The sequence below is a fragment of the Fundulus heteroclitus genome, chromosome 22, assembly GCF_011125445.2.
Source record: "Fundulus heteroclitus isolate FHET01 chromosome 22, MU-UCD_Fhet_4.1, whole genome shotgun sequence".
NCBI lineage: Eukaryota > Metazoa > Chordata > Actinopteri > Cyprinodontiformes > Fundulidae > Fundulus > Fundulus heteroclitus.
This window is the reverse complement of record NC_046382.1, coordinates 23840933-23856649: the sequence shown is the minus strand read 5'-3', so window position 1 is coordinate 23856649 and position 15717 is coordinate 23840933. Positions and strand designations below refer to the sequence as shown.

Below are 15717 nucleotides of genomic sequence, written 5' to 3'. Positions count from 1 at the left end.
TTCTAAAAAGTGTGGGACATTCGTGAAACACTAATAGTTGCACACGATATGCGGCATTTGTCGTTCACGTGACAATATTTTGTGTGCTAATTGCGCTCTGCATTCACGTCTGACGGAGTCTGTTTTCAACATGGAGGCTCTGTGCATTACAAGATGAGGAGAGATTAGAGAGCAGTGGGTTAATCTTCAGGCCAGCCATCTGCCATTACCAAGAGAGCAAAACCTGAAGGTACAGCCTTAACTTTACCCAAACCACACAGACGAAGGTTAACAGGTGATTATTTTTCCGCAGAGGGTCTTTTGTGAGGAGGTATTTAAAATATGAAAACATTTTTAAAGTGTAAATTCTGAAAAGCTTGGTTGATTTGGCTGCTGCAGAAGTTCACACATCTTGATGTATAACACCAAATTACTTTACAAGAAGAATCTCATTTTGGTTTACGTTTGCATCTTTTTCTGTAAACAAACTGTGCAGTGGATTTCATAAAGGATTTGAATCTTTTTCTTAATATTGTGAATTGTCCTGCACTACACAGGTTGCAGCGTAGATTTAAAATCCTCATGGTAAGTGTTGAAAAGTTTTAATCCAGTTACATGTAAAGGAAGGGAAATATACCCTTATAGTCCCACAGAGGGGAAATTTTGTCCTCTGCACTTAATCCGTCCCTTAGGGAGCAATGTGCTGCCTCACTGAGAGGCACATGGGAAGCAGTCTGTGGTCAAAGGTCTTGCTCAGGGACCCAGAGGGTCACCACCCCCACATGGTGCCCTCCTGAAGACCCAGTGTACATGTAAATGTATTGTTGTCTATATAGGACCAGTACAATAAGGCATTTTAAATATACAGTGCATATACAGTGTATATTTAAAAGGCAGGGTTTTTATGCAAGATTCCCAAGATACAAGAGCTCCAAACAGAATGGCAGGCAGTCCCAACACCTGATCAGAGCCACTCTAAGAAAATAAACCATAAAGAGACCAAGTTAGACGTGCAGCAGATTATGGACGGACTAAGCAAAGAAATTAAACAAATGCTTATAGCTGAACAAGCGTTGAACTCTTCTTTGCTGTAGACACGACCAAGTTCTGTATCAAGCTTGCTTCCATTCAGCATTGGGTGGGCCTTCAAGGCGCTGTACAGTAATTTTCAGGAAATGACCTGTGATGTTCCTCAGACTGGTCAGGGAGAGGCATTCGTTGGTACGTCCCAGAGTACGGTTACAGACCCCCAGACAGAAGAATAGGGTTAACTCTAACCCTGCTCCTCAGCCTGGTGAGAGAGCATTTTCAGGGAGAAATATTTTCATACACTGTATAAAAACACTGTCTGACATTAAGCCTGACTAAATGTTTCATATTTTAGGTCAGTTAGAATTCCCACAGTTATTTATATTTGCTATATGCTACAGAAAAATAATATTTTTAGATTATTTGTTGCTTCTGTTGGTTTCTTGTTGGTTTAAACAAGCCCAGATGCTTGACACCATGCAAAAATAATTAAATAAATAATAAAATAATAATAAATACATGTAAAAAAATCAAATCAACTGTATTATATAGGATCTCACAGTGGTTTACATAAAATAATCTAAAACCACACCAGATTCAAAACAAATAAAAGCTACGTTTTTAAACAGGATTTTTGTTAAACTCTGTGTTGTTTGACAGAAACATATGATGGAAACTAATTTCATCATTATTTAATTAAGTTTTGACAACCAAGAATATTTCCATTGCAAATTTTATACTGAACATAATTGTTCTTTCATAAAACGAAGCATATTTCTGAAGATAGTTATTGAAAAAATGTTAAAACAAAAAAATAACAAAACAAAACAAAAGAAATACTGAATTGTTGATATATCAAGCTACTTAAAGACAGATGTATGTTTCTATGGCTTCCTGCTTGATGAGGCCCGGCTGGGCTGACGGTGTCCAGGAGTAAATCTTAACAGTCATCGGATTACCGGTTAAGCATCTGCTTTTAGCCTTCCACAGCCGTTGGAAAACACCTTGAGACCTGTGCCTACATGACTCTGGACAGAGCTGTCTTCATGGTGCGACTTCGTTACAACATTTTGTAGGATGAAGAATGTGAAGATATCTAATTTGCCACTACTTTTTGTGTTCGTGCAAGCCTGTTTAGGTAAGTTTCCTTCAGTCCGCTCATGGCGGGTTCGGATCAGATGAGATTGTTGAAGTTTTTAAGACTTATCAAGGAGTATATTGTGTGATCATTTTGTGGATTTCTTTTTAATTATTGGAATTTTTATCAATTTAGGCATTTGCAGTTGTGTTATTTATGTATTTCATGCTTCACAAATAACATTAAGCTTTTTCAGAACATAAATTAGTTTGTTAAAGTAATATGTAAACAGTGTAGATATAAATGTTTCTGTAGTTCAACAATATTCTAAATGAATTCTGTAAAAAATGTCTAGGCTATGTTTAGATGAGTTAGCAGGTGGATGTAACCCGCCTGTAATCCCAGTGAACAGTAAACAAATGTGTACACGCATGTTGTGTATCTCATTTAAGATCAGTAAAAAGTTTATCAAATGAAATAAATAAATAAAAACATGGGGATAGCTTAAGGAGCTTCTGTCAATGATTGAGGCTGTGCAAAATAATAGTAGTTATGTAATATTTTTATTTGATGTTTTCTTCCTCAGCTCAGGCAGATTATGCCCCCTACTTCTACGACAATGACCCATACAGCAACAATGGCAACCTGGCCATGTTCAGCCTCTCTGAGGACACCCCTGTTGGTGAGACAGACCCCATCCACACATCTAACAGTCCAGTGTGAGGGCCATAAGTGGTTGGCTCTGGTATCTGGGTGTTCATAACTTTGAATAATGTTTGATAGATGAACAGATGTTGAATGCCACGTTCATCTGCTGTCATGTAATGTGTGATGAATTTCACCTTCTATCAATCAGGATAATTTATCACTGCTACTCACTATATTGTGGTGACTTTCTTTAGGTACACAGATCTATCGACTTAATGGCACAGACCCTGAAGGCCAGGAGGTGAGGTTTGGTCTTTCTTTTGACCAGGGTTCAAAGGAGTACTTCAGGGTGGACCCAAAATCTGGAAATATTACATTAGTGGAAAAGCTAGATAGAGAGGTAAGACCAAGACTAAAATTTAAATTCACACAAACATCAGTAAAGTTTAGTAAAATGTTTTGTTTTTGTGTCTTTTTTTAGGAGCAAGATTCGGTTGATGTTAACATCAGCATCACAGATGGAAGAAGCGAGGTATTTAAAGAATGTTTAATTGTTCAAACAAACTAGTTGCCTAATTTTTAACAACTGAACCTCTGGGAATGTCCAGTCCAGTGGTATTTTGATCTTGGACTTGTGGGCAGCTTGTTACATAAATAAGAAGTTTGGGGGGGATTTTGGACATCTTCATTTTCTGCTTGGACTGATGCAGCTTTGCCGCAGTAAGAATTTTATGGAGAATGTTTACTTTGCAAATCTTAGCGGGAAACCCTGCCAGAGATTTGTGGATGATTTCGAATCTCCCGTTCTGTAGGGCTTTGACTTCGATATTACTATTTTCATCGAATCAGATTTCTGTTTGAGAACCACAATTAACAATGCTCAAAATGTTTTCATCATAAGTTATTTACATTAGAGGTGATAGTAAAAAATAGATATTTGAAACTTCCTTTGCATTATATTAGCAATTAGCATGATTAGCCCTGTAAGCATTACGGACTATAAAAATTAGGTGCTGTGTTCATTCCTTAGGGTTTAGACATTACCTAAGCTCTGAGATTTCCAACAGGTAGCCAACATTTCCATATCTACCACCTTTTTTATCAGAGAAAAAAATGTATGGCCAGTGAGACACAGCAGAAAATGCAGCTATCTTTCAAGAAGCTCTTATTGTGCTATTTTTTAACCTAAACACCTCATTGATCCTGAAAATTTAAATCTTTTCCCTGCCACAACATCTGCAAAACCTAAAGGTATTATTCGTGTCGTGACTTGGCAGCTGATCAGGGACCTAGGTATACTTCACTAATCAGGAAAACAATCTAATTCTTGGGTTTCAAATATCCAGTTAGCAGTCAAGGCCTGTCAGGCTGAGAATTAACCAAGTTTCCCCATGCATCACTGATTATATAGTCTAATTATATTAGGCAATCCACATGCTTTGTTTATCACATCTAGTACACAGCAGAACACTTGAGAAAACCAAAATAAATTACCCTTTCATTGTTTTAATGTTGTGGGTGTTCAAAAGATGAGGTCACTTGTTCTTTAAAATAATTTAGATATAATTTTTGCTCCTTCTAGGTCGTCGAACGAGTAACAATATTTGTGATGGATGCAAACGATGAAAAACCCGAATTCCAAAACATGCCTGCAATCATAGATGTGTTGGAAGTAAGCTAAACAAAAGACAAAGATTTTGTCAGCTCACAACTATCCCAAAATTGCCATTAAATAATTTGATCACATACTGTAAGTGTTTAATTGTTATTGTCCGCTTTGCAAAATGTAGACAACTGAATCTGGGAAAAGCATCTACAAAGTGGAGGCTGTGGACAGAGACACAGGCTCTGGAGGGTCAGTTACATATCATCTCCAGGTATGATTCATGAACTACACTAACATTAATGAACTACATGACCTATATAGATATTATGTTCTAGTTAGTGTCGTTCAGACTCCGTTGCACACATACAGTTGTTCATTTGCTTGAACGTGTTGGTGTTATTTTGAAGGCAGGGATTACATCACAATTACATTAGAGTCAGGTACTGAAAGATTAGAGGGCTGCTTTGGCAGCGGGTGGTGGGGAGTGCTAGTTTGTACTTTGGACTATTGGTACCATAGAACAGCTGGCCTCAATGTGACAAACTGAGATGAATATATAGAGTTTACAAGTGCAGCATTCCACAGTCTGCTATTTCCATAATCACATGGAGTTTAGTGCTTTCAAATTGAATGAGATACAGAGAAATTGGCAAATTCAAACAGCTGCAGAGTGTTTTTATGCAACCATCTGACCAGCTTCACTGTGTCTCACTAGAAAATTTCTAAGAGTACAGGTTTCAGCTGCTCGATTTAACTTTTGGTTTTTGTTCTTTCCTCTGTTACAGACACCGCAATCCAGTTTGTTTGCAATTGACATAAACAGTGGGGTCCTCCGTATCAAATCTGGACAGACGTTGGATTATGAGAAAACAAAGACACACTTTGTTACTATCGTCGCAAAGGTACTGGTTGGTGTTCCTGACTTGCGCTTAAAATGCTTTTCTTTTTCAGGAGGCTATTTTTTGCTTTGAACAACTTAAATCTTGAATGGACAGACATTTCTTGAGACATTAATGTTTCACGGCTCTGCTTAAGTGTGTTGAAAAACTTTTTCTAAATGCCAAAAGCGCACAAAATAGTACAAGGAAACATTAAAGTTGTGCAACAAAAAAACTTGTTAAAAATCATTTAGATTGGCTTTAGGGAATGAAAAGAGTTGTTTAAACATCCCAGTGCATTTGTTTCAGGATGGCGGAGGCAACTTGAATGGCAACGAGCAGTTTATGTCATCTACTGCGACGCTCACTGTCAATGTGATTGATGCACAAGACACTCCTCCCTTTTTCATTGGAACCCCCTACTTTGGCTATGTATATGAAATCTCAGTGCCGGTGAGTGTAGAAACATCTCCCAAACCTGAACACATTATCCCACACCCTATTGACCATTTCTCTCTATGTTACTATATTAGTACTCCTATCTGTGTCAGCTCTAATAATTATGACTTTAAGGCTTTGACATACAGTATACTAGTGCATATGAGAAATTTTGAATATGATCTAAAAGTTAATTAACTCAATTAAGAAGGTGAAGCTTGTATCTTAGGTTAATTACAAAAGGGGGAATATATTTTAAATGTTTGTTTTTGTTCAAATGATTATGCCAAAAGCCAGAAATCGGTTCCTCAGCTAATAAGAATAGCACACTAGACTTTTGTTATGCAGAAATGCTCAAAACAATCATGGGGTTTAATAGCTGACCTGATAGCTATCCAGCTAACAGTCACCAACACGCTCCATGAGAATAAAACACAAAGGTCATTGCTAAAGAAGCTGGCTGTTCAAAGAGTGCTCCATCCAAGCATACTAATAGAGAATTGAGTGGAACACCATGGTAGATGATAGTGCACAAGCAACAAGGACAGTACAGCCTTAAAAACCATCAGAACTAAACACTTACTGCTGATTTCTAATTTGCAGCAGTTGTTCTTGCAGCTCATTTAAATTTAGATTTGTGAATCTAATGTCTTTCTATTCATTTTCAAATACAACAGTTCAGAACATATCAAAGTGATCCCTTTTGTATAACTTTATGAGTGAAAATCATTTTAGGCTTACCATTTGTTTGTAAATAATTCTGTTTTTCTCTTGTCAGGGATCTGAAATATTCACAGTTAGTGCCGAAGATGGGGATGTGGGCAACCCAAATCCAGTCAGCTACTCATTCGATGAAGGTAAGCTTTCTCATCAAAAAAAATTGTGGAATAAATTACAACCAAATGAGTTAAAGGGAACCGCATTTTTTAATGCATTTATGTGCCTTTCGTTTGTCTCACTAGGTGATGATGGTGTTTTTGGCATTAATGAAACAAGCGGTTGCATCTCCCTGCTGGTTGCGCCAATTTATCTGAAGAGAGAAATCTTTAACATCAAAGTCAGGGTAATGCAAATTTTATCCAGCTTCTAAAGGAAGTAAATATTCAAGCTCTCTGAGTTACAATCTTTCTGTTTGTTTTGCTTTTACAAGCGTTTCTTTGATTTTGGATAGAAACTCAGATAACAAACAGCTGACTAAGTTGCAGTCACAATCCACTGTGTTTTGTCTCTTTGGACAGGCATCAGAAGTAAGCGGCGAAGATAAACAAATGGACTATGGGGTGGCCACAGTGGTGATTCGTGTTGTGGACTTGAATAATAATCCACCAACCTTTTATGGAGAGAATGGCCCACAGAATATGTTTGAGCTGACAATGTATGAGCATCCGCCAGAGGGAGAGATACTCCGGGGGCTGAAAATCACAGTAAATGACTCCGATAAGGTAGGAGATGCCTAGATTGTTGGTTGTAGATTTTTTTTTTTAATCTCAGCAGGTATTATGATGTAGCAGCAAAAATAGCATCACTGTTACCGCAGACTACCTGGCATGCTTTGTTATATTATGACCCTAATTTTATGAACGTGTTCTGATAATATCTGAGTAGAAACAGGTTTGATCAACAATCCCTGTGTGTGCAGGGCAGTGCTATGCCATCAAGAAACAACTTTAGGCCATGCCTTCATCAAAAACCCTCCCCTTAATTAATATGGCATGCATTTGAAACAAAGCCAACAGAAACTGAAAGGTGCATGCTGGGCCATTTGTCAACTTATGCAAGCGCCTTTGTGTTTGAAAGCTACATCACTGGATGATGCTGCAAGGATTTTCCCTGATAATGCTCTCACATCATGAACAGACTCTTTATGTCCCCTAACATCATGTTTCACTCAGAGTATTATTACTTAAGCTGTTATCCAAGTGGTTTAACTCTTATTACTCCAGCATTAAGGACACAAAGCTTTTACTTTGACAGAGCATGCAACACAGACTATTCTGTTCTGAGCATGGGATGTGTGGGACTTTTTAACAGCACGATGTCCTGTGTGCATGCTCCTGCAGGGTGCAAATGCCAAATTTAATCTGAGACTGATTGGACCAGGAAGAATGCTGCGAGCTGTCCCCCAGACTGTACTCAATGAGGCCCAAGTCACAATCTTAGTGGAGGACTCTGCTGCTATGGACTATGAGAGACACCAGTTTCTAACATACAAGGTTACCTCTCATTACCAGAAGTATGGCGGGAAACATAAAATTCTCAATGTTTTTTTTGAAAGAACATATTCCATTAAGGCTACTGACATAAATCTTCCCAAGTTGGTAACCCAAATCCAGTTTTTAACACGATATGTATTAACTAATTAGTGTTGATTTTTCAGTAGGTTTAGATTACATGGGTTGTTACCAGCAGCTAGTGTGAATTTCATGCATTCAATTATTATTTTTCCCGCCTTGCCCCTTCCGGAAAAAACAAAAACAAAAATAAATATTGTTATCAAGTTGAAAATATTTCCTAGCCATGTCTATCTTTTTCAGCTGCTTGCAGTTGAGATTGACACTCCAGAAAGATTCAGCGCCACAGCAGACATTGTCATTCACCTCCTGGACACCAACGACAACGCTCCCAAATTCTCCTCGGACTACTACATCGCCAGAATTCCCGAAAACTCACCCGGTGGCTCAAATGTGGTGTCAGTCACGGTGAGCGGGCCCTCGTCTCGTCTAAAAATACATGCCAGTACGGACATACGTCACTCAGAACTATAACGCAATAGTGATTTGGACAAACTGCCCAACAGGGCCCTTTAATTCTCTAAATGTAGACTCTTTGGGCTGTGGGGGTTGGGATAATATGTAAAATCATGTAGATAAAAGCTAGGCGAGGTAAGCTGCCAGATGGCTATCACTTTCATTTTGTTGTGCAACAGCAAATTCCCTGACTTCACCCCACCCCACCCCGCCCCCACCCCCAACACGTCGCAGGACATACGGCTGCAAAAATATGTCCGTGGATAAAATGAAAACTTTTAGGGACATGCTGAAATGATTTATGTTTGCTGTAACTCATCCTCTGCCCTTGTCCGTTCATATCAGCTCAGCAACCGCAGGGAGTCCAACTAATAAGTCCTGGCCTTGAGCGAACACCACAGAGGCTCTTTGCCTTGATCCCTGGCAATTTCAATCAGATAAAAGAACAGCCAACAAATGACCTTGGACACACGGAGACAGTGAACAGACCTCCCAGCAGCTGCAGACAGACAGATTAGCCGAAGCCTGGATAATATTCCGACATCAAAAAGTCACTTCTCTCAGTCCTGACTCCTGTGGCATCATGTGCATATGAAGCACTGGTTCATCTAGCATTATGAGTGGAAATTTTGTGATGCAAGCAAATAAGCCTGAATATAATGAGCTACTCTTTTAAAACAAACTAAGAAAAATCGGATTCATGTTGAATTGGCCTGTATAGAATATGTTGTATTGATCCAATTTATGCAAACACTGCATTTTTTTCATTCCCTAATATGTTGCCGCCGTTTGTTTCCAGGCTGTAGACCCAGACTCAGGACCATGGGGTGAGGTCAAGTACTCTATCTACGGCTCAGGAGCTGACCTGTGAGTAAAAGTGCCACAAAGCTTTGCATGAGGGGCAGAAAGCATTTTAGTTCTGTTTTATTACAGAATATAGAATTATTTCATAGCATATCCACAACAATACCAGCAAAGTACTATAATACATGAAAAGTACTATCTTAAAACTTTTCATGTTTTATGACAAAACAACCAAAAGCAACAATGCATTTTACTAGCAGGGTAGTGCACAATTGTAAGTAAAAGGACGCATTTTTTTCAAATAAATATTCCAAAGATACTGAAAAGTGTGGTGTGCTTATGCATTTCTGGATGCCATGCATAGTGTTTTGCGTGTGAACCAAAAAGCTAAATTCTTGTGTCATAGGACCATCTGTGGGGATCATCTAAAAGCCTAATAGAATACATTGAACTTTGTGGGTGTTACTGCAAAACTGTGAAAAACTTCAAAAGCTATGAGTGTAACTCCAAAGGGTATGACATATAATCCCTTTGTAAGGGATTATATCTCCACAGTCTATAACTAACAGCCATCTATTGCTACTCAGCCAGTCATATAAAGCCATTACACTATGACCTTTTTTAACTCAGATGAGTTTTAGAAAAATAATAATGTGCTGTATTCCATGTGCGCAAACCTTTAAGCTGTATAAATTCAGATTACTTTCATGGCTTTAGAGTTTCTATTTATTGGTCTATGTGTGATGAAGTGAGAGCTTGTTCCACAAGAAAAAAATTAACCATTTGATGCCCATGTTAAGTTTTGACCAGAGAATAACACAAAATATTGAACTTGATCTGAAGCTGTAAATATGTTGAACAAAACAAACAAAGAAACATATACACATAAAATAAAATAAAACAGCACAGGAATCTGTTTGTACAGAAATATGGCAAACAGCTTATTTGAGTTGTTTATATTCATTTTGGTGCCTCTCAGTGCTGTAGCCTGGGGAATCCATGGATGTTTTCTTCTCTCAATTAAATTTGTATTAGTTTTGTAGCCAAGACCTAACTTCCAGGAAAAAGTCTAAAGGGGTCTTTGTTCTCCTTTTGTGAACATAAAAGGAAATCTACAAACTTGCAATTCTTTTAAAACCACTATTATGGTTATGCTAAGGGCCAGACATTATTTTAAAGTAAACAATATGTTTTTATTTATCTTTACTTTTTATGGAAAAGAATTGAAAACAAACTTTTACATTATGACGTTATGAGCTTTATTAATAAAGCCTGCCCTCAATAATCATCTCACTTCATTCTACCAAATGAAGGTGGTTCATGTTTTTCTGAATATTTGGTGCAGATTTTGAGCTCTGCAGTAATGAGTTTAAGCCGATATGTGATGTCACATGGCATGGCAAAGGATTTCCAAAATAAGCATCAGCGAGAGATTTGGAACACTTATGCTTATATCCTTGTTTAATCAAAAACATTTTACAGCTGTCCCTCAGCAAATTCTATTCAAATTGTTACATTAAGGCAGAGAAATAATGCGTCAGAATAACATTTTATGTTTCAGAAGTTCCGCATTTTTACAGAAAGCAGAGGAACATTTGGATGTACCAGGAACAACACAGTACATATCAGCCTTGGTCTGTTTTAATCCCTTAATGGGATTGGAGGAGAAAATAGACTGCTCTTTGCTTCTGTGTGCGCTGCACTCTGACAAAATTCCCTGTTAGTCAAGCAAACAAGTCAGTAAGTAAGATCTAATTCCAACCTAACTGTAATTTTTATTCAAAGCAACAGTGATAATTCAGACTGGCCTAAATTGCTCTACTAAAATACTTTTAATTATTCTCTTTCAAGAGTTAGTTCACAATACTTGCAATTGTGGCAATACAAATAAGAACAGTTTGCATCAATTTGGAAGACAGGCTGTTTTTAAACTCACACCAACACAAAGCTCAGTTAGACTCTGACTCGATAAAGTAACTTTATTTCATACTTTTTAGTTAAACATAAGAGCGGACAACACATTTTTCCAATAATTTTAATCAATCAGAACCTGAAAAAGTCCTTATTAACAATCAAACCCTTCTTTTACTAGCTGACCAGCTTTTTACATGGTTCTGGTGGTACTGCTTTATCGGTGATGAGCTCCAGGTTTTTTTTTAAGGTGGTAGTCTATTTGCCATCACCCTAAATTGCTGGTTTCCTCCAGTGAGTCTTTAGTTTTAATCAACGGAAAGATTTTAAACAAATCCAAAGATTGCTTTAACTCAGTCAAGGGTATGAATAAATTCGGGCTGAAACTGTTCACTACCAGTCAAATGTTTGGACTCATCTTTGTCATTCAATAGCTTTTCTTTATCTGTATGACTTTTTAATTACCTTCACCAGTGCAGATACATAGTTAAGAAATCAAAACTATGACTGAAAAGTTGTTGTCGGGGTATATCAGAGCATAGTGTGCAGAACAGGTTACATGACATGCACTGCCACAGCAGCCAATGCAGTTTCATAATAAACCTTTATTAGGTGGAAATACATTTAGATTAAGAAAAAAACGTGTTTTGTGGTAAACTTTCCTGCAAGATAAATTCTTGTGGTATTTGTGCATTCACAAGCACACGAGAATCTTGTACCGCTCCTGTTTCAACCATTTGTGACCGAACCAAAAACGGTTTGGGCCAATCTCATTGCAGTATTACAGCTAAAGGCGGGACATACTGCTGTGGCAAAAGCAAGAGCTGCTGAGCTCACAGCCGGAGCAAAATAAACATGGCAGCACAGGAGGACGGAACGTGTAGCACATCTGTTTTGTAAGAATCCAGTTTTTTCTTCGAAAGAACAGCAAGAAGCGCCTTGACCAAAGTCATTTGTTTCTGGTTTCTCATGATGCCTGCTGCTTACATTTTCATTTGATTTACTAAAACAAACTTTGGTAGGCGGGCACTAGGCGTCACTTCATCCAATCAGCTTGGAAAATTTCGCTGAACATCCCTCCTTTCCCAGAACGGATTCATTAGCAATACCAGATTGATAATGTGCTGAACGGAGAGTGCTACACATTATCAATCTGGCTTGCCAGTAGAATTGTTGGCTTAACAAAACAATCTACACTGCCTTATTTACATTTTGGCAAACATCCATCCATCCATTTTCCGACACACATATCCATGCTGGAGTCGCGAGGGGGTCTGGTGCCTATCTCCAGCTGTCAATAGGCGAGAGGCAGGGTACACCAAGACAGGTCGCCAGTCTATCACAGGGTTTTGGCAAACAGTGCACACTAAAATAAGCGTTAATTTTTATAAATCGGGTGTCCAAATCATGGCTGCATGGCTGACAAAATCACAACCATCACCCCCGCAACAGGCATAATTAGTTAGTTTTGCAGATAGTTGGATACCAGCCATTTAAAAGTGCTTTGATAATGACCCCAATTCAATACTTAGGAGCTGATCAGGATATCCATGCTCTGCCATGTATAAAAGAGCAAAGCCTGGAATGGGTTTCATAAAACTGTGTTGTCATCTGCAGATTTCTGATTCAGCCCATATCTGGGATCATTTACACCCAGCCCTGGGCGAGTCTGGATGCTGAGGTGAGGTCTAAGTATAACTTCTATGTGAAGGCAGAGGACGCTGAGGGAAAGTACAGCCTGGCTGAAGTCTTTGTGACCGTACTGGATCTGAACGACCACCCGCCTGCTTTCAACGATAACTTCCTGGAGAAGACCATGGTGATTGGAGCTCCAGTGAAAATACAGGTACGCACTCTTGGATGTCAATTCAATAATATTCATTCGAAAACACCTTTTGGAGTTTCTGTCATAAGTAATAAAGCCTTCCCTGCAGGCCGTAGATGATGACGCAGAAGTACCTAACAATGTAATTGAGTATGCCATCATGAAGGCTGAGCCAGACAACAACATCTTTGACATAGACGCTGACACGGGAGAAATCAAGCTAAAGTCCTACATCAAGTCACTGGCTATCATTCAGAACATCACCAAGAAGAGAGATTGCAGCTGGTCCCTGGTGGTTCAGGCCCGAGACCGGGGTCAGCCGTCCTTTAGCACCACTGCAGTCGTCAAGATCGACATCACTGAAGCTGTAAGTCACAACATAGATGCAGTAGAAATTCATTTGTATTTGCAAAATTCATCGCTCGTCCTCAAAGTCTTACTTTTTCGCTCCTTATGAATGAATGAATTTAGAAATGGTCTGTCCTTAAATTAGTAGATCTTTTTTGTTTTCAGTCATACCCATAAATGTTCTTACCGATGCCATTGTGATGTTTTCAGATCAAATCCCGATTTTTCTCATACTTCCTGGGTCTAAGGAAACGACCAGGCGCAGTGTTTGGGATTTGTTTGACCCTCGTGACCTTTGCTGTCTTCCTGACAATCGTCATTTCAACTGTTATGTACTGGAAATCAGTGAAAAAGACCCGTGTACAACCTCAGGGCAAGATCAGAAAGATTGTTCGGAGGCCTGTGCCATAAACGAAGCTTGCTTTGAGATCATCAGCAAAGCCGCTCTGATGTTTTTACTCTGTGGTTCCAAGTTTTTGCAGCTATTTCTTTTCAGAACATCTTGTAGTACAGCAAGACCGTGTCTGTAAAAGAGTACATCCAGGAGCACAATCCTTTACATAATTTGCTACATTTTAATTTACAACCCAAATTACAACAGTGCAAGAAATTGTTCCTTTTTAAGTTTTGGTTCGGACTTTTTTAAATTATATATTATTTTTTTCTTTTTTTTTGTTAGTTGTTATTTGTATTCGGAAATGCTGAATAGTTTCAGCTTTTGGTTCCTCCATGAACCTCTCTGATCTTGTCTTGTCAAATCCCAAAAAACTAAAAAAATCCCAAAAAACTAAAAAAAAGTTAAACTTTCTGACTTGAAGAACCAATTAAAGAAGAGATTTGAGTGTTCTGCTCTCTGAATATATCTAAGTAACAAATACCAGCCCTACAGAACAGTACATCTTTGTGTTATTTCAGTCCCATGGATTTGAATTCTCCTTGTGCTCTTTTACAGACTCAACTCAAAGGGGGGCCTTTGGGATCATTTTTATTGCTGAATAGAAACAACCCATTACAAATCATAGGTATGCTCATCAGTATCATTTGCTTCATGGTCATAGTCACAGTCATCATCTCCACTGCGACATTCCTGCGTAACAAAAAGTCCAATCGCATCTTGCCCAACCGCCGTGTGCGGAGAAGGCCGCGGAAGCAGCACTTCTGGAACTTCAAAAGCCCCTTTAAGTCATCAGAGACCCCCAGAGAGAATTTCACAGTTCAAGAGGAACAGCCAGAGCCAGAGGTGGTCGTGGAGAATGTCAACTATAACAACAATATCAACAACGTTGTAAGACACTGGCCCCCACCACCCTGTGCACCTTCTTTGCCGCCTCCACCACCCACCTATGTCCCAGGAGAGCGGCACTGGACCATACCGACAGTCTCTGCAGCTGTGGCCCCCAGACCCAAAAAGAGGCCGGTGATAGACAGAACGGACACCGTGAACAAAGCGTTAGTTTCAGAGCTAAAGATGAGACTGGAGCAGAAGAAGATGGCAACACCTTAGCATCACTTAAAAAGATTGTTCAGATTTTGTAAAGTGTGGTTTATTGTTAGCGAGAGCTCCTTTACCTGACATATGGGGATGTTATATAGCAAAGAATTTGTAGAGAAGTACTTACATCCTTAGGGCGGAGGAAGGCTAACAGCTTGTCAGAAGGATCCCTGGTTTTAGTTGATTTGAACAAATCATCTTAAAGTGAAGCTGTTCATGCCTGCGGAATACAATGCTATATCAGCGGATATTAAATTTCCACACTTAGACAAGACCACTGTTAAGTTAGCCGCTATTCGTTCAGCCAAACAATAGCTATGTGTACATGCACAAAATTCCTTGATTGGTCTGAAATGTGTTTGGATTGAAAAAGAAAAAGTAATTTGAATATAGTTTATATGGATACAAAATCAGTTAATCAGATCATGACGTGTGTTTACACACACCAAGCTTCATTCAAAATAGACATGCACAGTTCCCAGATTTCCCTAATAAAACCACAAAACAAGTAGTTGTACATGCGTCTGTGCTTAGTAAAAAACACGCAAGTGTTGAGAATGGTAGAGACGTGACTGCACTCGCTACTAAAGCTAAAGGCTCGGCAACACATGCTGTTGGTCTTCCTGTGTTACAGGATGAAAGTGGGAGGAAGTTAACATTTCACTTCCCCTAAACAGCGTCCAGCTACTGATGACAGAAATATGTCCCAATGACATATGCTTCATGCTTGCTCAGTATGAGGGATTGCTGCAAAGCAATGGACAATGCAGAAGACTCTCCTTGTGGCTCTACGCTTCTGCGGGAGAAGTGACTACTGCTTGACATTTTTTTACCAATCTGTATAACCTGACCCAATCTGTATAATCTGATTGAATTTGACTTTGGAAAGTGCCTTGAGATGACATGTTTCATGAATTGGCGCCATATAAATAAA

General features: G+C 38.9%; 1 protein-coding gene across 3 annotated transcripts; it reads left to right on the top strand.

The window, feature by feature from the left end:
* Positions 1-1768: 1768 nt before the first annotated feature.
* Positions 1769-15155, top strand: cdhr1a (cadherin-related family member 1a). 3 transcript variants are annotated; one of them, XM_012880595.3, is made up of 17 exons: positions 1769-2146; positions 2673-2768; positions 2989-3134; positions 3216-3266; positions 4317-4406; positions 4525-4611; positions 5126-5242; positions 5528-5671; positions 6435-6513; positions 6619-6719; positions 6895-7098; positions 7717-7869; positions 8191-8355; positions 9203-9270; positions 12736-12964; positions 13053-13310; positions 14244-15155. In XM_012880595.3, exons 1-17 carry the CDS (start codon positions 2086-2088, stop codon positions 14793-14795), a joined length of 2601 nt encoding a protein of 866 aa, XP_012736049.2. In that variant the 5' UTR covers positions 1769-2085; the 3' UTR covers positions 14796-15155. The 3 variants fall into 3 exon arrangements, with proteins under 3 accessions (XP_012736049.2, XP_035982283.1, XP_035982282.1); XM_036126390.1 differs by having other exon boundaries at positions 13502-14336; XM_036126389.1 differs by lacking the exon at positions 7717-7869.
* Positions 15156-15717: the final 562 nt, after the last annotated feature.

Bases quoted from the DNA above. Each gene is read 5' to 3' on its own strand.
- cdhr1a (XM_012880595.3), top strand. From the start codon at position 2,086: ATGAAGAATGTGAAGATATCTAATTTGCCACTACTTTTTGTGTTCGTG. The intron at 2,147-2,672 runs GTAAGTTTCCTT...TTTCTTCCTCAG, and splicing joins GTTCGTGCAAGCCTGTTTAG to CTCAGGCAGATTATGCCCCC. The intron at 8,356-9,202 runs GTGAGCGGGCCC...GTTTGTTTCCAG, and splicing joins CAAATGTGGTGTCAGTCACG to GCTGTAGACCCAGACTCAGG.